This window comes from Anarhichas minor, unplaced genomic scaffold (assembly GCF_050575085.1).
Source record: "Anarhichas minor isolate MPS153535 unplaced genomic scaffold, ASM5057508v1 ptg000033l, whole genome shotgun sequence".
Classification (NCBI taxonomy): Eukaryota; Metazoa; Chordata; class Actinopteri; order Perciformes; family Anarhichadidae; genus Anarhichas; species Anarhichas minor.
Genome location: NW_027466479.1, coordinates 10,497,501 through 10,521,483, shown reverse-complemented (window position 1 = coordinate 10,521,483; position 23,983 = coordinate 10,497,501). Strand labels below are relative to the sequence as shown.

The following is a 23,983-nucleotide window of genomic DNA, read 5'->3' as shown; positions in this document are numbered from 1 at the left end:
TTCATTAATTGAAGAGTCCAGGTGGAGATGTATGGCATTATTGAGTCACATAATTTAACTAAAACATAAACAAATATGGAATTACTAATTCCTACACTTCACCATGTTCATGAAGAATAACATTTCCCAGAATTAATAATTACTTTGGTTTTAAGGGAGCCTTTCTTTCAAAGAAAAGCCTATTTTTTTTTCTTATAATTGGTACTGGATTACAGAGTTTTTACCACAAACCTTTGGAAATTATCAGTCAATTATGGATTCTCACAATGCACATTGCCAAAAATCAAATTGCACTTTGTATTCTAAGAGTGGACTTTTCAAAAAGACTTGAATACCCTTTTGAGATTTGTCTGCAGCATGATTTTAGTTTGCATTGGTGTTCTTGTGTCTTGAGACTTTTGCTGCAGACTCGATGCTGTGCTGTTGGAAACGAGAGCTTGAATAGAAGATAATCCTGTAATGTTGTTTTTACACTCAGCTACTGCTGCATTACAAGACTGCTGCTTTGCTGCCCCACTGTTCTGTGATAAATATCAAAAATTCACAAACTTCTATAAGGTTTTGATCGTGCCACGCCTGCTTTAATTCAAAACATGGTTTTCTCATGAAGACCATTTGAAAGGATAATTGGTATTTACTCCGTCAACGTAACAAACATGCTTCAAACCTGCAATAACTTCTCAATAATGATTGTGATAAATATTACATTGTTATATCAGCTCTTTTAAAACAGTTTGAAAAAGGTGCACAGACGTGAGGGCCGACCTTTTTTTATTTTTCCTTCCATCATTCGAGTCCTCTCGGTCTCTTCTTCTCGGCGCTGTGCAGCCACTCGTATCTAACCCCGCTGTACATCTGATGCGGTACTTCTGCCCACAAAACTACTGGTTGCCATGGAAACAGACAATAGCCTTTTTAAAACGGGTTGAGATGCGTCGGCCTGTGTCACCAATTCCTGCGGGCGCACAACACTTCTTTAGCAGACCTTAAGGCTGATTGAATGTTTTGTTGCAAAGAAAAAAAAAAGAAGAAATTTCACCTTGGAAGCAACATTCCTGTCACAGATGTCTGTAACACTGTGAGACATTCTGTATGTTTACGCTGTTCTCTGTCACCAACAAATGAAACTCGTGCATTTTAAGAGACTGAGCCACACTGAGCACAGTGTGTGAGAATTATTTATGTTCGCTTAAATTGTGGGAAATATAATGTTCTTTCGGTGGAGCCACTGCGCTCAACATGTCTGACACGCCCACCACGGAAGAGAAACATTGTACTCCGGTGATGCACGTATGTTCTGGGACGCACACTATGCTGAATTAGCTTAGCAGGAAAAGCTGCGGTGCTAAAACACACATCCATCCGCACACTGAAGAGCACGAGCCATTCAACTATTATTCACATCAGAGGGAGCAATATTAACCATATCATAAAAACGACACCACAGACAAATTAACACAGTAGTAACGCTACTGCAGATGTAAAAACACAAAAGCAGTTCACTTACCACAGCTGCTGTTCACTTAAAGACAAAGTCCATCCTCCTTTCTTTGATTACAAAGAGTTCAATGACGCGGTTGTACAGAACATCTGTGCGCTTCAGTTCCAGCCAGAGGTCCTCCTGCGAACGTGTTCGTTGAGTTGTAGATCCACTCGGGTCTCAGCAAACGTTTTCAAAAGCACTGTAGCTTGTAAGTGTCCTGTCCTGCTATGGTGTCGTGCTGCTGCCTTGGTTAGCCACCTCAAGTTAGCAAATCCAGCGTAGCTCTAAACACCAAGACGCTCAGTCGCAAATAAAACGCATTCTAAGCCATAACATGTGCAACGCTTCTCCGACGCTGTCAGCCAGGAATACCGTTGGTACAAATCCTTTTCCCAGCTGGGTCAGGGCTGCTAGCTGTGGGGTTGGCCGACCCTTTCTTAAGATCATTCTGGAAATGTCCTCCAGAAAGGCGTTGCCAGTAACTCCCAAATCCGTTTCTCCTCCTCCTTCAGCCATTGAGTGTTAAGAAAACAAAGCTACACCAAGCAAAACGCTAAAAATGTCATGTCAATGTCACAACTACTTGCATATCTTTCAACTTGAACTGTTAATACTAAGTTCTGCTAGCTAGCTTCAGCTTCACAACAGTCACGCTAGCCCACTGACCAATCACAGCGCACGTTAATGCTGACGTACTTGTAGACTACCTCGGTAGCTCCGACACGTCAAAGAATACGCCCAACATGTCAAACTAAAGATCTGATTGGTTGAAGACTATGACAATCAACAATATCGTCCCCATTCACTTAAACTGCACATGGATGCACTTGTGAGTCTGCAGGCCTCAGGTCTCTGTTCTTACCTAGAGACACAGAGGTGAAATCTGATTGGATAAAAGCTCTACTTAAAACAAGCTGCACTGGAAGCAGAGCAACTGAGGAAGACAGGAGCTGTGCAATGAGAAAATAAGATAATGGGAAAAATAATTATAATACATGTAGTGTATTTAAGAAATATAATTAAATGATAAAATAGCTATAACTTTGTGATTCTGTTTATGACGGCCCACCAGTGCTCGAGGGTTTTTCTAGTCACGCAGTTTTTTGTGAGCAGGAAATGGTTGCTGTGGAAACACAACAGCATCAAATTGGTTCCATTGTCGAGTGTTTTACAGTCGACGTAATTGCAAATACAAATGTGTTGACTCACTGATGCCACTGAGACATCAGCAGCTGCAAGGAAACTTTCCTGAATTCAACAAGGTCGTTACATAATTTTCATATGTCACGTGTTACATAATTTTCATATGTCACGTGTTACTTGGTCAGTATTTTTCTTTGTGCACTTTGCTTTTTCAAGGTGCGGAAGTTTTGCAATCAAAGTAAAACCTGTAATTTCACTCTTGTTCTGGACCCCATACAGTTTCAAAGTATGACGCAGGAAGTAACCCAGAAAGGGACTTCAATAAAGGCCGTCATTACTCCGCAGGACTGAGAAAGCAGCTGTGGGGCAGAGATTGCAATTTTCTTGGCCTATTTCTAGATTTTTTTTATTATCTTTTTTTATTTTTTATTCTGACCACCCGATGTTCTTTCTAAGAACCACAGTTGACGGCAAACCTCCGCCGTCCCCGAACCATCTGAAAAATATTCCAGAAGTCGGAGTAAACCTTCATCCTCTGAATGAATGAATTGCAATATAATACGTGTTTGACTGAGTTGGTTGTTCCAAATGATTGATGGTGGTTCCTCCACCGCTTATATTGATCTCGCAGTTGTGACAAATTGCGAGTTTTATGTCTTCTTCACTCACTCTGTGTGTGTGTGTGTGTGTGTGTGTGTGTGTGTGTGTGTGTGTGTGTGTGTGTGTGTGTGTGTGTGTGTGTGTGTGTGTGTGTGTGTGTACGTACGGTCTGTGCAGCTGTGTGTCGACATAAAACTATCATGCAGCACATGTAGTTCTTCTCTGCCCATATTTGATTAGAGCCGACTGAAATGGGACATAAGGCACACATTGTTTCAAATTGTTATGATTGATCCAATACTGAAGCAAGCTAAATGTTTAAAAAAAACAACGAATAAAAGACCCCTCATATTTAACAGTTGACATATTCTGTCCTGTTAGTTTTCTACATTCACTATTGATGAGATTCTCTTGATCTTCTCTGTTGCAGCCGGAGAGTGAAATGTCCACTACTGCTGAAGATTATTCGTCAGAGGTGAGATGAACTTTCTGAAAGTCACTTTGTGATATGAACCTTTTTTTTTTTTTTTCCTCCTTTTGATTTTATGATAACTTCAAATGTTTACCAAGTTTACACTGACGCAGTTTGCACATTGCAGGGCTGCTGGTGTGGTCGTGTTCATGGTCACACCTGTGGCTCACTTCCTGTTACGGGGATCCATATGGGACACTTTACTGACTGAAGATACTTTTTGTTTCTCATAATAACCGCTTATTCGTCAGATTTTTGTGACTTGTTGTTTTAATTGGAAATGGTAGTGGAGAACTGAAACAGATCACAGTAGACTACCAGTGCACATCCACTGAGCTGAACATCACAAGCTAGTAGAATCTTTCTGTGGAGGATAAATCACTAAAAGTCAACTTTAAACCTAGCAGATCATTTTCAGTAAACTAGTTGGTCTTAGTTTAAGTTTTAGTCCTTCGCCTGTTCTTAAAATGTGTCCCTAATGCACGTTGAGCTGGATGTTGTACTTGAATGATGCCGTCCCGACTCCCTTAATGTTTCACTGACAGCGTTGTGAATTAACAGGTAAATGGGTGCCACGATGAGATGACAGAGAACCTAATGATGCCTTCGGAGGATTTTATCTGGGTACAGTAATCTGATGACGCAGCTCTTTTGGCTCTGCTGGCTGCTGGACGTAACTCTGTTTGCTTATACTTTAGATTTCGCAAGATTTCTTATAACCCACTAACCAAGCCTGTTTTATGCTGCGCTCACTTGACGACATACCTACATATATGCTGGGCATTTGAAAGCTTTACAGTGGGGAAAGGAAAAAAAGAATCAAGTTCTGAAGGACAATATTGAAAGCTCAAATGGCGGAAGAGTTTAGGATGGAAACAGGGCTTTGTGACGTTTTTTGAGTTATAAATGATGTGTGAAAGCTGGAGGAGATTCAGGTGAACGATAGCAAAGTAGAGGGAGGACAGTTCCACAAAGAGCTTCTGTCTTTAGAGTCACTGAGGCGATATTTGAACAGAGGAAACAGAAACCAAGGAGGTGCTCATCAACACTCCTCTTTTTCATTTCCTTGAATTTGTTGCAGATTTAAAGACTTGTCGGGTCAGATACTTTTTCTGGTTCTAAAAATGAACCGAAAGGATAAAATTACAGCAAAATTTGATTTACAATTGATGATCGTTTTCTTGATTGTCTTGCTAAATGTTGGAGTTTCCCTTTTTAATTACTTTGAGAACCTACAACAATCAGATCTGTCGGCAATCTGCGAAATTAACGACAACTGGGAAAGGATACATATTTTAAACAGAACTGTAGTATTTTTTTTCCCACGTTCAGACTTAACTTTGCTTGACCCACAATTTCTTGTTTTCATTGACAGTATTAAGTTCAATCATCAGGGGTTTAGCTGAATTTAGTTTCCTTTCTGGCTTTTTTTAACTCCCCCTTATACTAACAGACTTTGCCGAACTGCTTTGGGTTACTGCCGTTGCATTTTGACACATTCCTTCATGTGGCTCCTGGCTCTTGCAACTAACTGCTGTCGCTCTATGGTGGTGACTAATTGCTGAGCTCATTCTTAAAAACATCTCGGTTGCTTTACCGAAACCCTTTTTTATTTATTTTTTTTAAAGTGCCATTTTTCCCGTTCAGGAGGAGGTGGAGTCCCTGCAACAGGTGACGAAGGGCGGTACGATGGAGGATGCTCTAGCTGCCAAGACCCGGGCAGCGGAGGAGCTGAGTCGAGAGCTTGAAGAAATCAGGGCTGTCTTTGGCACAGAGGGAGTACAGCAGGTAAATGTTTTATTACTTTATTATAGGGCACACTGCTTCTTTTTCTTCTCTACATTAAGGCTAAACTTCTGTCGGTGCTTATAGAAAAGACACAGGGTGGAGAGTGTCTAAACTATTCTGAATACCCGTGGCTGTAAATGACGAGCTGTAAAACACTCACTTCAAGGGCAGGAACTTGTTTATTCCTTTATCAGAAAGCTGTGTAGCCTAAACAATCGTCACATTCATTGCCTCTTTATAACACCTCTTCAGCCTGACAAGCATGTGTGTTTTACTGCTGTTTTTAAACTGTCCTTGGGGAAAACCTCCACATATTTTTGCTCTATCTCACTATAAAAGGGGATTTTACTTAATTGCATTTGACTTTTCTAGCTGCAGGACTTTGAGGCTGCTCTGAAGCAGCGAGATGGCATCATCACCCAGCTGACGGCTAATCTTCAGCAGGCTCGTGAAGAGAAAGACGAAATCATGAAAGAATTCCTGGAACTTACAGAGCAAAGCCAAAAACTACACATTCAGTTCCAGCAGGTGGGAACTAAGTCTAAACTTCTGTCATGTCATGCACTACCTACCCTCACAGGTCACGACACTATCCTTTTTGTTCCTCTACTTGCTATCCATGTATTCAATAAGAAATAACTGTGTGTATGGAAAACTCCCAGCTGCAGGCGGGCGAGACGCTGAGGAACACCAGCCACAGCAGCACAGCAGCTGATCTTCTGCAGGCCAGGCAGCAGCTCCATCACTACCAACCGCAGCTGGAAGAGCTCCAGCTCAAGCTCAGTGAGATGGAAAGGGTGAGAAGTTGCCTCGTGCGATGCTCTGTTAAACGGAAGTGGTTACACGGTATGCTCTCGATGTTGCCCCCTGCATTTCTAATAGTTTTCTTTTTCCTTGTAGTCACAGGGACGATCAGAAGAATCATTCACACTGAGGATTAGCGAAAAGGACCTGCTGATTGGTGAACAACAGCACCTTATTTTGAGTCAGAAGCAGTTGCTGACAGAGTTGAAGACGGCGGAGCAGTCTTTTGCACAAACACTGAAAGAGAAAAATCACTTTATTTCAGAGCAAACCGCAATAATCACAGAACACGAGCTGTCGCTGACCCTGCTCAGAGAGGAACTCGCTCACGTGGGACGGACTACTGATGAGAATATTATAAACCCGTCAGACGAGAAAGACCTGATTATAGCGGAGCAAGAGAGAGTCCTTTCAGAACGCGACGGCTCTCTTGCCCAGCTCGAGGATGAGCTGGAGTCGTCTGAAAAAGGCTTGCGTGACCTCCAACAGCGAATGGCTGCAAAGGAATCGGAGCTTGACAGATGCATGGATGAGTTGGAGAGCAGGAAGTCTGACTTGGAAAGCTGTAAAAGTGAAATGGAGAGCGGGAATTTGGAATTGGAGAAAGATCGAGCGGAGTTAGAAAGCTGTAAGGGTGAACTTTCAGCCTCCAGACAGAAAGAGCGGATGTCCTCTACCGAAATCATGCAGCTCATGGGTACTGTAGAGGACCTGCAGAAGCGTTGCCACCAGGGCAGCCTGTCTGAGAGTGACGCCCTCCAACAAATGCAGGAAGAGACTTCGAGGAAGCTCGAACTTCTCAGGGTAGAGCTGGACGAGATGTACGGCCAGCAAATAGTCCAGATGAAACAGGAGGTTAATTTGCAGCACGCAGCCAAAGTGGAGCAAATGACCGAGCAACATCGCGCTGAGCTCGAGCTTCTGAAAGCACAACAACTGTCTCAAAGCGCCAATGTTCACGTTGAGGTGGACAGGCTCAATGCTAAGATTGGAGAGCTCCAAGAGACCATAGAGCAATCCCAAGCAACGCACGATAAAGCCAGACATGAGTTTAGCCAAGTGGCCCAAGAGAAGTTCAACCTGCAGGCCAAGGTTGAGGATCTCCTTCGAGATCTCCGCTCTGCTAAAGAAAAGGTGGAGCAGGTCTCCCACAGTCTCATCTCTCAGGAAAGCCACCGAGCTGAACTGCAGCGCCTCCAAGAGACCATCGGCGATCTAAAGAGCGAGCTTGCTGCCGCTCAGGAAGCGGCACAAGAAACCGAAATCCAACACGACTCTGAAGTAACCAATTACAAGATCAAGTTGGAGATGCTGGAGAGGGAGAAAGATGCCGTGCTCGACCGCATGGCGCAGTCACAGGAAGCAGAGCTGGACCGACTGAGGACCCATCTTCTCTTTAGCCACGAGGAAGAGCTAACTGTTCTTAGGGAAGATTTGCAAAGGGAGAGCTTCCTGAACACAGAAAACCTCCTCAACGTAGCCGCCATCAAACACGAGAAGGCGTCGGATGAGTTGCGCATCGGTTACGAAGGAGAACTGCATTCGTTACGAAGAGAGAAGGCGAGCTTTGCCACAGAGCGAGATGAGCTTTTCCACCAAATCGTTGGACTAAAGGAGGATCTAAAGCTTGCTTTGCACAGCTCCAAAGCAGATGGGCTCGTCCAGCAGCATCAGGAGCTTCAGGTAGAGCTCGAGGAACTGAGAAAGGGAGGAGGAGAACGAGCTCGAATGGAAAGGGAAATGAAGTCGTTACTTAAAAAGACAGAGGTGCTTGACAACCAGACTAAAGAGAGAGAACAAAGTTGGGAGAGCAAATGGAAACGGCACGAACTGGAAAAAGAGGCATTGATGGAATCTAAGAACTCTTTGAAAGAAGAGTTGGACTCAAAAATTCTGAAAATTGAGACACTCGCAGCAGAGAACAATCAAATACAGCGACAGGTAGTCGGGCTTCGTGAGGAAATCGAAACGCAGAGGACCACTTTCTCCTTCGCCGAGAAGAATTTCGAGGTGAACTATCAGGAGCTGAAGGAAGAGTACACGTGTCTTATCGAAGCAAAGACACGATTGGAGGAGAGGACACTGAAGGAGACACTTGAGTTTGAGGTGAAAATTGCCAGTTTTCAGTCCCAGATTCAGGAGCTGGAGGAGAGCAGCAGAGATCTCAAAATGGAGGACGTGAATACAGATGGAGGGGAACAGGTTGTGATAGAAAAAGACACTACAGAGCTAATGGAGAAGCTCAATGTTACTTTGAGTGAGAAGGAACGCCTGGCCGGGAGGCTTTCCGAAGTTACGGAGCAACTGATGTTCACAGAGGGCAAAGTTGGACAGCTGGAAGAAGAGCTGATGAGAGTGAGACAGGCGAATGTGAAGGCCATCGCACAAAGTGAAAGCCCGGGGAAAGGACTTGAACAGAAGCGAGAGATTACGAGAAAGCAGACGCGGGGGCAGGAAAAAGAGCGAGCCGATGAACCAGTGTGTTCTTTTGACAGCCATCACCTTCAGATTCAGTCTTTGCAAGAGGAGATAAAGGCTCTTCAGTCCCTCTTACGGGCAGCCGAATCCGAGAGGGACGGCATCCGGCAGACCTCGGAGCTCCAGAGGCTTTCGCAGACTCAGTCTCCGGCTGCCTCGGGGGAGGGACCTGTTGAAGGACAATCCTCCTCCCCGCACAAGCCCACCGCCTCGGGGTCAAGCAGGCGCAAGAGGCGGCAGAGGTTCAAGCAGGAGCGCAAACTGGGCACCGCTCTCCCCGACTGCAGAGAGGAAAAACAAGGGGAGGAGGCAGAGGAGGCAGCGGGGGAGGAAGAGAGAGCCACAAGTGCTGCAGAGCAGGAGATGCAGCCTCAGATGGAGAGCCCGGTTATGTCATGTTCACGAGAGAGGGCCGGCGAGGAGGACTCCACTGACGGATACCAGGGAGACGGAGACTTCAGCAACAAACAGGTGGGCACACGCATCTACTTCACCGCTCTCCAGTCGCTGCCTTTCTCTCTTCCTTTTTAAGTCTGATTTAAATGACATGTTTGAGTGATTAATGGGGGGGCATGACAAAAGAAAGCGTAGATGAAATTGCATGCTGCAGAGATATCATATTCACAATTAATGAGATGTTTGATTCATCAGAACTGCGTGGATTTAAGTCATAGCCACATGACGCTTTTACATCAGGCTGAGCATGACTGAGGCATTTTAGCACTGAACTGTTTTCTCTCATTCAGCGGCATTCCTCCCATGTTACTGTGGGAAGAATAATGTAATAAGAGAAAATGCACACACACACACACACACACACAGAGCACCGCCTGCACGCACGCAACAGTGAAGTGTCAAGACCTCATCGATATTCTGCTCATTTCTAGATTCAAAGGAAACACTTTACAATATTTATAATCTGATTTCATTTGATGCCGCTTGTCCTCAGTCACCCACAGCCTTGTGACAGCTTTGAATCACTGCCATTGTGTTGAAATGTGTACATTCTAGTTTCTTTCCATCTTGCAGGGAGTAAAGGGTTTGAGGTGAGAAGCCATTTTACCCCGAGTCACTTCTGTGTGTGTCACTTCAAGCTGTGTCAATTATACCAGGCAGAAGATAGTCTGTCTGACATTTCATATCTGTGTTTCATATTGTTTTTGTCACATCCTGGGTTGGAACACTACATATGGTCCAGAGTGACATGTTTAATGTCTTTAAAGATAATTGTACATGTGTCTGTTATGCTTAATGGCATGGGGACAATTACATTATATTGAAAATATAATAATATAAACTGTTTTGTGTCAGTCCTTATACATTTGTACAATCGACAATAGAACTTAAAGCAGTTTATTTTTAATGAGGTTCAGTGTTTAGTCCAACATGCGCAGATCAACTGTTATAAAATCGTAATACTCCACATTGAACTAAATTGAAATAAAGGCAAACTAGATGATGTTCAGAGTCCTTTCGTTGTAAATTATAGTGGATCAATTTCTGCTCTTAATTGAACAGATGCCTTCTCCTGCCCCTCAGGAAGTGATCGATCATGACGCATCTTGTCTTTCTGTCCATCGTTTTCATAGTTGTCTGCTTTTGTACTGGGGTAATGTGTAATATTTAAGACAGTTTTTAAATAAAGTACACTATTTATCTTCTGCTTGCTTGTTTAGGTGAGCAGACATGGGACCGACCACCACACGGAGCCTGTCGTGTGTCGGGGAGCCGAGGGAGAGACTACTCAGCATGTAAATGTCACTTAAGCTCACATGCTGCCCTTTTTGCTTTTCACTGTTGCTTTGAAACATCATACATTGTGCTGTAAAGGTCTATAAATAGGTGCTCAAACAGATGAAACACAATGCAAGAACAATTTTGTATTCTTGTCCTAAAGAGCTCTTACTTTGTGTGTACGGTTTACTAAAATTGGATCAACAATCTTGTAAATTCAGGCTCCTTTCAGCCTGATGAATGGCACCTGTTCATGATAAGTTGTGTGGTCAAACGTCCCCAAAATGCTATACAAGGTTGCCTGTTTGTGTGCAGGTTTCATCGACAGAAACGTTACCCGAGAGTAAAAAGAAGAAGTTAAAAGTCCTGCAGTCAGATAACGAACAAATAAACGAACGGCATTACAATTTTAACGGTGCCAGTAGTGGTATTACAGTTATCAGAGCAGAGCCGTACTGTGCCAGAAATAAAGAAGGAATGGTTCGAAAACATCTTTCTAAAGCGAAGCGGTCAGTGACGCCACACTGTCGGCCGCGTGGAGGATGATCCTTGACAGCGCCCGGAGGCAGCTGTCGGAGTCAGACATTTCTGAGAAACTACGCTGCCGTGCCAATATATGCCAATTAAATCTAGACAAACCAAATATCGCTAAGTATGCGTTTATTTTATTACATTTTATTTTGGTCACATACAATATTAATTCAGATACTAGGTAGGAAACGTAGTAATTTTCGTCGTGTGTGTGTGTGTGGCAGCGGCACATCATAACACAGCTGCCGTATGCATATTAGACACTGAACATCTCATCTGCATGTTTTAAGCAGAGACATCTGAGCGGTTGCAGGTTTGAAAGGACTCTCCACACCACACATGTAGTGCGGATGTCGAGATTGTATCATAACAAAGCCTTTTAAATACGGACTAATTCAAATGTAGAGTGTGCTTTAACGCCCCTCTGACATCAAAGGTAAATGAATCACAATTTCATATATTTGTGTAACCCTAACAAATTTGTGCTAATGCATAATCAGAGAAGGAGGCCTCCCTGCCTTTTGTTCTGTTACAGACGTGATAATAGCCGACCTCTCATGCTGAACACAGATGGCTTGTGCTTACTGCACTCTCACGCAGTACGATTAAACAACATAATTCCATCAATCCTATTATTTCTATATCTCCTCTAATTACCAAATGGATGTGGTATGCTGCACAATTTAATCTATGATAAATTATAAATCTGTACCTTTTTTTACAGCTTTTCCAAATATTCCAATCAGTCATTTAGTGTCTTGTTAAACATATTTAGGAATATTAAGACAACGCTCCAATATAAAGTCACATCATCTATGTGGGAAAAACAGAAATGTTCCCCCGTGGTTTAATCCAGCCGCTCTAATATGATGTTTCTTCCCGTGGTTAGGGTGAGTGCAGGCTGCAGATGGAGGCGCAACGCATCAGCCTGTCTCAGATCCACGCCGCCCAACTTGAGCTGCTGCAGGAGGATTCGGACGCCCGCGCACACACTCTGGAGCTGAAACTGCAGAACTGGAAAGATCACGGTGACCAAGGTGAGCAGATGTGTAGACGGTCGCCTTTGAGTGCTTTTGTGTTCGTGGCAAAGCTTCCCCTCAGAGATGGATTTGATTTATCATTCATGATGGATCAACACAGACAGCCGATGTATCTAGCTTTGTACCCCGTTTGTTGTCTGTGTGAAACATTTGAATTATTCAATTAATTACAATTTTCTACTTCTTTTTCTTTTCAGATGAGCCAAAAATCTTCAAATATCACGACATGTTACAAGCCGTGTCAGAAGAATGCAGTGAGATCATTCAGGTGATTACTGAGGACAAACAGTAATGTTTGAGGTTTTCAGAATGAATTTTATTATTGTGTGTTGCCAAGTTACCGTATCGGTTAACCTCGTCTCTCTCTCCGTTTTGTGATCAGTGTTTTCAAAGGATGTTCGGTGAAGAGGTTTTGGAGAGTGGTGCTGCAGCGGACCGGCCGCCCCCTTCAGTAGAAAGACCAGACACTAGAGAATCCAGCTCCATCATACTGGAGGCCAGAGGTAATTAGTCTCTCAAAAATGAATTACAGTCGAACAATTCTTACAGATGAAACGGCGCATATTTCCAATGTAAGATGCACTGCAGGCAATTATTAAATTCACATTTTACCTACAAAGTGCTTTAAGATGAGATCTCTTTTTTGCGATCGCATAAAAAAATGTACATACTAAGAAAATATCTGTCTCATACTTTAGTGTCTCCATTGAAACCCTTACAGTTTAATCTAAAAAGCTAATTGCTTTCTGTTGTCTAGAGCTCTACAGAGATCTTCAGCAGGTGAGGGAGAGGATTGAGCAGGAGCACCGTCGCCTGTCGCAGCTCCAGGCTCAGCTGAGAGCTGATGGGAACAAGGTAAGAACACACGAGCAGACATCAGCTGTGTCTCAGTTACATAACATATGATCATTCATCAAAACGTTTTGAGTATGTTGTTGGTTCACACTGGAAAATTGGCAAAGTAAAGTATACTCAAACATCAGCGTGTATAAAAATGCTTTATTTTTGAGATGCTATTTTCCCACAATGCATTGAAGGATTGTACTAAAACAAAGGTTAGTTTGAAACACACAAATTACTAGTAAATCTTACTAAACAATGTGTATTTATGAAGTTGAATTGGCAGTGAGATTTGCATGTATTGTGCTGTATTACACATTTCGTATAGAAATGGCACACGTTATGAGCGCATCTGAGGAACAGAGAGGATAACAACGCCATCGGAGACAAACTAACAAATCCGTTGCTCTCCTAGATGACGGAGCTGCAGGTGTCGTACGAGGAACTGAAGAGCAGCAGTGAGAAGGAGATCTCTGACCTGCGTGTGCAAGTTTCTAGCTCAAGCCCCTCTACAAGCAAAGGTAAATGTGAAGTAATCCCCTCTAACGGAAAAGGAAAAGCAAGCGGGTCAATCACGGGTCAATCACTAATGTCCGTTCTCTGAGTCAAAACACATCTTTTCCTCTGTGTTCAGCAGCAGACAGAAAACAAACACTCCCTGCTTTGATTGTTTCTTTCTGTGTCAACCTAGTTGGCAATTAAACCAAACTTATTTAAATGTGATAATGTCAAAAGACGGGGGAAATGTTGCACATCATACATATGTATATATAATGTTAAATGTTTATCTGTAGACTACCAACATATACTAACTAGTTCTTCCTTTTCCTTAAAAAGGGGTGTGCAAATGTATGTTTGTATTATTCTCTGTTGTTTTCTGTGATTCGTTTCTTTCACCGCTCTCTGTTCATTCACTTCTGACTCGATGCTCTTATCTTTTACTGCAGCGACCGGTTTTTCTCAGAAGGAACATTAAAGTTTCATCTAATCGATTCTGATCTTCTAATGCTATCCAGTTCTACGTGTTGGGTTTCACATTCCCCTTCTCTGTCGGTTTAGATCTGAAAGAGCGGGCCGGCGCGCCATCTGCCTCCCTTACCGAGGAACTACAGCGGCTGAAGGTGGAGGAGCAGGAGAAGCAGCTCCAGCTGGAGGAGAGTCACCGACAAGAGATGGAGCGTCTCCGAGCTCACTACCAGCAGCAGGCCGCGGAGAGCGAGGAGCGATACGCCACCGAGCTCTTCATGCTGCAGCAGCGCCTGCAGGAGGTCGCAGGCACTCAGACCCTCGACAGGTGACGGATGGAATATATTTCTATGTTTTCACGCTAAGGCAATGAACATCTTCAGCAAGCCCTCCTCACATAGATAAGGATTAGGGCAAAATAAAATATAACCACAGGAAACAAATAGGATGCCATTTAAATACACACTTATTTTAATTTGGCACATGGACGGAACAGAATATATTTTTGAAGTAGTACTGAAGTAGTAAGTGGTAGTTGTTCCACTGCTTCCCAAACACATCACTTGTGTTATTCGTTGTCCTCCACTTGATTGATTAAAGTACACGTGATGGAACAACAGCAGGCTAACTTTGACTAGAGGCCGGTCTGCACATCCCGTGTGGCATGTGGAAGCTACCTGACCCAGTTCAGACAACAAAGCCTCAACTAATGGAATATTTTCGAGGTTGGTTAAAGTGTTATTCGTGCCTTTTGTTAGCCCACTACTCTAAAAAAAAGTACCCTCTCCAGATGGCTTCCCGTGCAATGTGCTGTGCAGAAAACAAGATGAATATGACATTTTAAGCATGCACCACTCTTCTTTATGTTGCATTTTATGAGGTTGCTGAACGACTCCAGGTCTCCAAAATACAACTATAATCAATTTGGCGACGGCCCTCGTCTATGTTGCGTTTATGCACACACAGTACTGCTGCCCTCCACTGTTGGATATATTAATATGATTACTACAGTGGTTTTCTACACCAACCGTCCAACCGTCATGTTCATTCATTCATTCATTTGTGTAGTGAGACCAGGTATTATTTTCTATATTTTAAAGACTTAAGTCTTGCGCTGAAACAATTAATCAATTACTCTTTTTTTTTTTTTTCAAACAAAGAAATACAGAAACAGTGACTGGATTGTCAGAATAGTTACTAACAATCTCTGATTCTCAGATGTGATGTTTTGCAGCTTTTGTCATATATGATGGTAAACTGAATGTTATGGTCGTAGGACAAAACAAGGAACTTGAAGACAATTTTAGCTAATTATAAAAAACATAACAATTAATCCATTATTAGGGAAAATAATCATTAGTTGCAGCCCTAGTTATGTAATCAATTTAGTTTGACTTTATACTAGTGGAATGTATGTTTTTAGTGTTTTGATTGTTTTGTTACATTATCCTTCACACTTTTATGCTTACAACTGAAAAGCCTGTAGGCTGAGCTCGTTTTGTGTCAACATATTGTTGTCTAATGTGTTGTCTATGGCAGAATATTATGCGATAAAGGTTCATGTTTTAAGAAATTGTAGCAGCAGTAAGCTGCTTCATGGTCCTTTTTATAGGTACATTTTAAGAACTTACATTTTACTTGCTAATAACGGGAAAGTAGTTTTAAAAAGAAGCAAGAAAATCTGTTAAACTTATTTAATGTTGTCGAACAATTCATTTTGACTTCTCGTTTTCTCTGTCTGTCCAGTGCTCCAGAGTCCAGCTGTGAGGGGATGGAGGGACACGAAGAAGAACTAAAGGTTTGACTGCTACATTTTGCCCTGATCTAAATCGTGTATGTCTCATGCATCACATCTTACTACGAGCTGATACGTGTACAAGCATTAAGACGCTGTGACAGTCGGGGGGGGCGGGGCAGTTGCAGCCTTTAGGCTCAAACGTGCCCTAAATTCTCCGGCTTCCCTTCCGAAGCAGCATCGTGAACGGTCCCATATCAACGATTTAAAAGGGTTGGACGTTTCATAACCCGCCGCTTTAGCGTGTCACTCAAGAACCGAGCAGACGTACTCTAGTCTTGGCGGCTGCATGAAAGGAGGACTCTGCCCTGCGTGAATGAGCTGCACTCCACTCTCACTCACGTCACTCCAACACTGTCTTTCCCTTCCCTCCAACCTCAAAGTTTCCACAGCTCGTGGGACTGTTGCTAAGATCAGAGAGGAAGATGGAGTAAAGGATTGACAGAAGAGCGACAACGGGAGAGAAGCTGGGCATGATGCACTTCTTTAAACGTCTTTAAGACATTTGGATTGGAAATGTTAGGCTTAAGGCGAGTGGTACTGAAGAAGCTGGATTACTGTGAAACACACAAGAAAGGGATTCATCACAAGACAGGGCGGTAGTGTCTTTGGGGAAATTGTAGCAGTAATCCAAGAAATGTCTTTATCATCCTGCGGCGTGGAGGGAACAAAACGCTGTATTAATAGTGGTTAAGGAGCGGGTGGGGTTTGGCTACAGTAAAGGGATCGGTTTATTTCAGGATCAGCCTCGAGGAACTTTCATTTCCATACACTCCGGCTGCTGTTATCCGCTACATTAGTTTTCATTCTATAACTTTTAGCTTTCCCCTTTCTTCCTGCCCTCTGCTTTCCTCCCTCTCTGCAGGTGCTGGGTGAGGAGGAGCCGTCAGAGGGAGGCGCAGAGTTGCGCTGGCCCGTCGGGTCCGCAGGCCTGACGGCACAGCTGCAGGCGCTGAGGAAAGCTCTCTACCACAAGTATGTCCAAGAAGTAGCTGCTCTCAAAGAGCAGCACAACCGAGAGCTGAGGAAGCTGACGGAGGACAAGGAGCAGGAGAGGAAAACAGCGGAGAGAGGAGAGAGAGGGCAGGATCTCAACGGCGTTAACGGAGCTGGAAGCTCCAGCGAGAGCCTCGGGGCCGCCGGGCACATCGCGCTGGAAGACAAACAACACTGGGAGAGAGTGCAGGAGGAGGTCGCCAAGGTAGGCGGTTATGTATTTTGTATTACATAAGTCTTGTCTAGTCAGTATCAACATACCTGGCAACGGGTAAATTGCCTTAAGATATGAGATGACACAGTTGAAGTTGTAATAAACAGTCAATGAATTCATATTTAATTAATCATACCAAAAATCAACTAGTATTTGCTGGTTATCTTTATAAACTGAATATCTTTGGGTTGTGGACTGCAGGTCAGACAGAAGATGGCATTTTTAAAACAGTGCATTTTCACTTCTGTGTGACATGTTTTGATGTTTTATAAACAAAACAATTGATAATAATCAGCAGAATAATCAATAATGACAATCGTTAGTTGCAGCCCCAGATACATTACATTCATTCTTATTCTGTCAAATCTGATCCCAGAATTGTTAATAGCGCTGTATCAGCACTCTTACTGTAGTTTGATTCTAAATATCAATTGGAATATTAATTGTCAACGTTATCGTTGTGTCCATGCTTTCTGACAGGCCATAGTTCAGATGTCCGTGGAGTTTGCGCAGCAGATTGAGCTGGCTCGAATCAACAAGCGTGCCTGCCAGAGGAGCGCCGCCATGCAGACCCGGTCAGATAAGGAGGCGGTGGAGGAGGAGGAGGAGAACGTGGAGCGGGTGACTCCCAGAGCTCCTCTCACCTCGGGCGCCTGGCTGCAGGAAGCGGAGAAGGAGAGGCTGGAGAGGGAGCTGGAGGAGAGGAACGCCGAGATCAGGAAGTTAAGAGAGGAGCTGCAGAAAACCCAATCAAGACCCGAGCAGGTCAGTGTCGTCGTCGACATTTCATTCATTTCATCTGAGAGGGTTCATTACTGCTGTGTCAGTAAGTTTCAGATGCACTTTGTCGCAATGCAGGTGTTGCATCGATTACCATCATTGATTATATATGCTTAAATTAATATTAAGCGCTTTTTCACTGCTTTTTTTTACTTGCTCACAGTGAAAGCGTTTTTCACTAAATCGACTGAGGGTTACGATGAAAGTATTTGTTTAAATACTACAATAAATAATGTAGTTTTATCATGTTGTGTTTGAGGTGTAATCATTTTCTATTCTAATAAATGTTTTTGGTATCCAGCAGCACATAATCCACTGAGGTTTTGTGGATGTGCAGACAAATATTCTAGCCTCCTATAGTTCCTGCATTTCTTTCACCTTCACCCTTTATTTCAAACGCAAGGAACACACTCTTACTCTCCTCTTTAAAAAGGCTACCACATCCGAAAACTTGTGATTTATTACAGATGTAAGAAATCAACTAGCATTGAAACATTTTTTTTAATAATCATGAACAACCACTACCAATATCAAAACTGTTGTGAGAGACTGAAAAACTATTAATGATTTCACAGGAAGTATATTTGTTTATCCACGACTGTCAAAGAATAACAAAAAGGTTCTTGATCAAACATACTTTCCCTTCTATCTACGCTGCCTGCGCTGGTTTCCTCATGATGGTTTGGGGTTATTTTTCTGCCTTGAGGAGCTAAGCCCAGGGCCTGCCAGGCTTTCACTAACCATTTATTGCATGATTAAGCTTTAAGTGTGTGATCGCAGTGGCTGTCGGGTTCAGTGTTCTTTGTAAGATGAGTTGCTCAAACAGCGACTCAGTAAAGATAATTTAGTAGAAGAAAGTTCTTAAGCTTCAGCAATCGGATGAGTTGGTATGATGAGAGACTGCCTGTACTTTCACTGAAAACACTCAATTGAGATGTTTACATGCATTATGTTCTTCTCTCCTATATTCTCCTCAATGATCTCATCTCTTTAAGAATGTCCTCAAGCTGAACATTGTTGATGATCCACAGAAAGCCAGAAGGATCTTTTATGAAGACATTTCAAGCATAAAGCTCTTACTTTGGACAAAACTATTGTCCCAAATAACATGTATGAAGCAACTCAGGATTTTACATTCTGACATTGTAAGTTTGAAAAACAAGTTTAAGAGAAGAGATTACAAACTGAAAAACGAAATGTTTTCCTTAGCTGATAGTATCTGTTAAAATACATAAAATACATATATTGGCATGTAAATGTATGTAAATTTTGATTGGCAAAACATGGGCAACATCTTTTAGTATAATAGAAACCAACGCTACATTACCTCACAATGTGGAGTCAGAACTGGGAACCGTTCTCTCAAAAACACGTTTAAGCTTCACAGGCTTTTGTGCCGTATGTTGTCGGTCACTCGGGAAACTATGAAACGTGCTCTCGTCGGTCTAAAGAAGTGATTCTTTGGCTGGGGTCAGTTACCGCTCTGACTCATCAGCAGTGTGTGCACGGTGTAGTGTCTGAAGGGGAAGTGACTGAAGAAGCAGCGCTGCATTTCTGCCCTTCTCTCAGAAGATGGAGCCATCGCCTCTGCAAGTCACTGTGCCTCAGGTGCACCTGTTGCCATAGTAGCACAAAGATAGTAGTGTTTCTCTCGGCCCCGAGGGAGTTAGAAGTGTGTGTGAGTGTGTGTGTGTGTGTGTGGGGGTTGTGTCTGTGTGCCCATGTGCCTAATTTGAATGCACTTTTACTAATGGTCGCGCATACAGGCGTTTTTTAGGAGTCTTTTTAACCAACTGCAACTTTGCAAATGACGGGGCTGCTGTCTGTGTTCTCTCTCCTGCCTGTGCAGGCCTTAAAGAAGAGACGAGATGGTCCAGAAGAATCTGAGAAAGAGGAAGATCCGGGCGGGCCGAGAATACAGCCGGCTGGAGGAGGCAAACTGTCATCAGAGGATGATGGAGAGTCCTCCGATAAGGACACTGAAAGGTAGTGACTGAAGCTACATTCATACGGTTCTCTAACAATGAAGGAGAGCGTTCTGAATATTCTTAAACTATGTATTGAGTTGGTCCTTTGTGATAACCTGTGTTAGTGCTGGAGATAAATTAGAGAAGATTCATACATTTAGTCACAGCGGTTGTTTTTAACATAATTGTTTTTGCTGCTTTCAGAAATGTCCTGCGTAAGGCAAACGAGACCCTCAGTCAGGTGCTGGTTGACGTCCTGAAGACGACGGCAGCAGCGGAGGAAACGATGGGCCTCCACATGCAGAGTCTGCGTGGCGCTTCCAGCGCCCCCCCGCCCCAGTCCACCACACAGACGGCAACCTGGCCGAGAGCTAACGCCGAGCCCGCCAGACCTCGTGCAGCAGGCAAGTCACTTCAGGGCTCAGTAATAGTTTGGGGTAAATGCTGGTGTTGTGTTTGGGCAAAAGGTTCAACAGCACATCCACCCAAATATGTTTGAGAGATATGTAGAAGAAAAAGACATCAGAAACGTGTGAAATGTAATTAAACTGACTGCACAACACTCCAGTATTGGACTTGTTTTTAAATTGGACTTCAACACATCCAGAGTGTTGCTGGCATCCGTGTCTTCAATTTAAGCTGACTTCCTGTGTTGTGGATATAGTCTGTTGTGACGGAGCAACGCTGCACCGTGACTACACAATGCTACTGCATGAACAAAGAGTGAATCCTCCTCTCTTTTTAGTCAAGCCTGGGGTTTGTAGTTTCTCTTTTCTATAATGGAAAAAGAAAAAGACACCATCAGTTAGTATATGTATGAAAGTGTAAAGTTTTAAAGCACAAATTCGTGGATCAAATGCAAATAATATCTTCTAGTTAGTCCTGTGAGTCAGATAGATATCAAATTTGCCTGCAGTCCGAATGGTTCTGCATTACTGAAGGTGGTGACTCCATGAGAGCTAAAGACAACAAAGTCTCACGTTACCGGGCTAATCCTAATATTTACTGTAGGTACGACTTTCAAAAACAGAAAACATCTTCTAAAATATGCCACGTCATTGTATTGGGTTGCATATGACTGATTGTATTTGACCATAGACCTGCTGACATATTACACATTGTGACCATTATTGTGAAGTCAAATCCCTACATTGCTAATGAAAATAATTAAGTAATAACCAGGGACTGGCATAATACCTTTAATCTGCCTCCATGCTGTAAAAGAGCCACTGCTCTATCTTGGTGTGTTGTTACAATATGACATTTTGTCATTTAAAGGAAATTGTAATATTAAAAACAATGTAAAGTTTGAGCCATCTTGCTGCCTGCTGCTATCATGCACTAAGCCTGACACCATTTCATTTCGTTCAAATGGTTTTAAGAAGCTGCGTTTTTGCTGTTTCTGCAGTATTTGATGATGATTGTGCTGATTATTCTCTCACAGTGTCTTGGTTTATTTATCTTAAGTTGGAGCAGTTAACAAAACCTCTGTAAGCTTCTCGAAGAAGTTGTAATAGACTTATTAATCAGAATGTAGTGAGTGAACTTTAAATCTGTTGACAATGTAATATGCAATGAGGTTTGTGTGTGCTGTGTTTCTGACCTCTGTTCCTCTGGTCGTTACCAGGTCACTCTGCAGAAAGTTGCCAGGTCAGCGAGACCGCCGCAGACGATGCGAGTCCGTGGTCCGGGGAGATGGAGGCTGACGAGGGGCTGGAGGTGTCTCAGCAGATGATGGAGAAGCTGCTGCTGGGGGCGGGCACACAGCTGAAGAACGAGGAGTATCTGATGGGAATCAGCAGCCGACTCCAAACGGCTCTGGAGAAGATGTTGATGGCCATCACAGACACCAGCAACCAGGTACTAACCTTTTCTGTGAAGTGGCCTTTGATCAATGATCATTGCTCTGCTAGCTCACTTTATTTTATTTTATTACTGCGTATGGCACTTTCTGCTCGCTAAGAAACTGTTATAGTGTTTAATCTAAGGCATGTTGTTTTTGTACAGTGCACTGTACTAAAACAATACTTCTTTTGACGTCTTAGTTTGCTGAACAGAAATGTTTTTAAACCTTTTTATTTGATCATAACAAATCTGACGAACTGCTGAATGCATCAATGTTAAAGGAATAGTTGGACATTTTGGGAAATGAATCACTTTCTTGCTGAGACTGAGATGAGAAGACATGTATGCGTGTTTCTTAAAATACAAACTATAACATGGTATTACAGTAGTTTAATGTCCTTTGTCAAGTGAAATGGTTTGAGAAGAATTCTTTATGAACACTCCTGTGTTTGTGCAGAAAGCTCTAGTGACACATTTAGGCTTTGTCAAAATATTTAAATACCCACACTGGACCCTGTTAACCCCCCCTGTATGTCTCCACGCCTGTCCATGGAGGCATAATGGGGATGAGACTGCAGAATGTGGCCGGCAACAAAGTTGGCCCGTCTACAACTCGCACACACAAAAGAGCCGCCTCATTCCCAGCGGTTGCCTATAGATACGAGTTGTATTTACACGGAAGCTTTTGTCCGGTCCATCAGCCTATCGGAGTCGGCCGTGCACGGAGCAACTCCCCCCCACCCCCCCCTCAGGCTGTCCATGTAGTGCGGCCCACTGTGTCCAGTGTTTAACTGGGCCATTGCATGTATGACTGTAACTGACTGCACGGCACATCTTCCCGTTGGCTGATGTTCACGCATTACTCACGCTGTGGTGGCTTTTCATCTTGCCGAAACTAAAAATAGCTTTAAAGAAATTTCAGGCCGAGCGTCACTGTTGTTCCAGCATCAATCTGCAGCGCACAGTGACTGTTGGTTGAATGTTAGCTATTGAATAACTTTTAATATGATATAATAAATTGATTAATCTGCAACAATTTAGATTTTCGATCAATCATAAAAAACAATAAATTACATGTCAACGTGTTATTGAAAAGGTATTTTTCACTTTCCCTACATTTTATATTTTAACGATAATAATTCAAGAGAATATTTAAAAATAATAAAAATTTAAAAAAAGTTAGTTGCAACCCCATTAATGACACACTGTAGATTTTACGAGCATCTTACAAGTACACACCATTAACAGCACGATAAACATTGTAATCAACAAAGCCTCTTAATGGTCCGATCGATGATCTCCCTGCTGCTATTGATCCGATGTGCATTACTCTCGTCTGGGGGCGGTGCCGGATCGCCACGTCTTGCCTGAGAAGCAGCGTCGTGAACGGAGATTGATTCAACGAGCCGGTCAGGAATGTGAAGTATCTTTGCTGAACGAACGCCGTAAATGATTTGCCTTTTGGAAGGCGTTTGCTCACTCATTACTTTACTCCCATTATCTGCCGGTGAGACTTGTTCGAGTGCAGTCAGTGTGACGGTTGACATGCCAAACAAGAGACGGTAGCTGGGACCAAGAGGCAGCATGTCGGAACACCTTGGTTGCTTCTTTCTATGTAGGGAGGGAATCCAGTTTGACAACTTTTTTGTGTAAAGGGCGTGTGTTGTCTGTGGGTTATTTGTGTGTATGGAGAGAGAGCCTGTGATCTATTTGCAAATCTACCTGGCCCACTGGCTCTAATTACTTAAGCCACACCTGCTTCCCTCCCACTTTTGCCAAACAGTATCCTGCTGTGTGTGTGATCAATGTAGGAAGTGGAAGGAAAAATCCTCTTCCTGAGAGGTGAAAACAGCCCTGAAAGTCTGGAACTAAATCACATTTATTAGAGGGTAGACGGAGGCAAAGTGAGTGTAATAGAGTGACAGTAGCCGGCCTGGGGGTAAGTAAAGCTCGCCTGACAGGAGAGAGAGAGAGAGAGAGAGAGAGAGAGATCCGGCTACAGTGAGTAATATTATAGTATGAGCAGGGGAGCATGCGTGGAGCGGGAATGACGAGCAGTCCTAGAAGGAAGTAAAAAGGAAAGCGTGGAAGACTTGAGATCCAAGCGCCGTCATTCCTCCCTCGGTAGGCTGCCGCTCGGACTAAACAATTAAAAGGGGCCCCTGGGAGGCTTCCCTGCAGGTCGGGGTTGCTACGGCGTCATAGTATTGTTAACGAATCTCCAGAGAGAGAGAGAGGAGAGAGCAAACCGGAGCAGTGGGGGTGTGAGCTTTACCGAGCGGCATGATATGGTTTCACTCTGAAGAAAGAAGGTCAGAGAGAAACAGCGAGAGAGAGAGAGTTGGAGATCATCAGAGAGGAGACGAAGAGAAGAAATGCTCGCCTTTGTGATTACAAACCTCCCGTGGTCGTGTTCAGGAATGCCTTTAAAGCTGTCGGACCAAGATGCGACTTCCACCTGCTGTCGAGGATGACACTTTTTTGGATGATTTTTCTCTCTCAATATT

At 43.3% G+C, this 23,983-nt stretch overlaps 1 protein-coding gene across 7 annotated transcripts in view; it reads left to right on the top strand.

Moving 5' to 3' along the window:
• akap9 (A kinase (PRKA) anchor protein 9) overlaps positions 1–23,983 on the top strand; it is a 59,674-nt gene that overhangs the window by 9,112 nt on the left and 26,579 nt on the right. For 6 of the 7 annotated variants that reach the window (XM_076105666.1, XM_076105665.1, XM_076105667.1 and 3 more), the window contains exons 3-21: positions 3,657–3,701; positions 4,260–4,322; positions 5,346–5,486; positions 5,859–6,014; positions 6,149–6,283; positions 6,387–9,239; positions 10,445–10,519; positions 11,923–12,070; positions 12,271–12,341; positions 12,456–12,576; positions 12,831–12,928; positions 13,329–13,434; positions 13,973–14,207; positions 15,626–15,677; positions 16,540–16,875; positions 17,365–17,649; positions 19,514–19,650; positions 19,836–20,035; positions 21,259–21,491. In XM_076105666.1, the coding sequence (XP_075961781.1) occupies positions 3,657–3,701; positions 4,260–4,322; positions 5,346–5,486; positions 5,859–6,014; positions 6,149–6,283; positions 6,387–9,239; positions 10,445–10,519; positions 11,923–12,070; positions 12,271–12,341; positions 12,456–12,576; positions 12,831–12,928; positions 13,329–13,434; positions 13,973–14,207; positions 15,626–15,677; positions 16,540–16,875; positions 17,365–17,649; positions 19,514–19,650; positions 19,836–20,035; positions 21,259–21,491 (5,490 nt within the window). The remainder of the gene's footprint in view (positions 1–3,656; positions 3,702–4,259; positions 4,323–5,345; positions 5,487–5,858; positions 6,015–6,148; positions 6,284–6,386; positions 9,240–10,444; positions 10,520–11,922; positions 12,071–12,270; positions 12,342–12,455; positions 12,577–12,830; positions 12,929–13,328; positions 13,435–13,972; positions 14,208–15,625; positions 15,678–16,539; positions 16,876–17,364; positions 17,650–19,513; positions 19,651–19,835; positions 20,036–21,258; positions 21,492–23,983) is intronic. The other variant, XM_076105668.1, reaches the window with a different exon arrangement.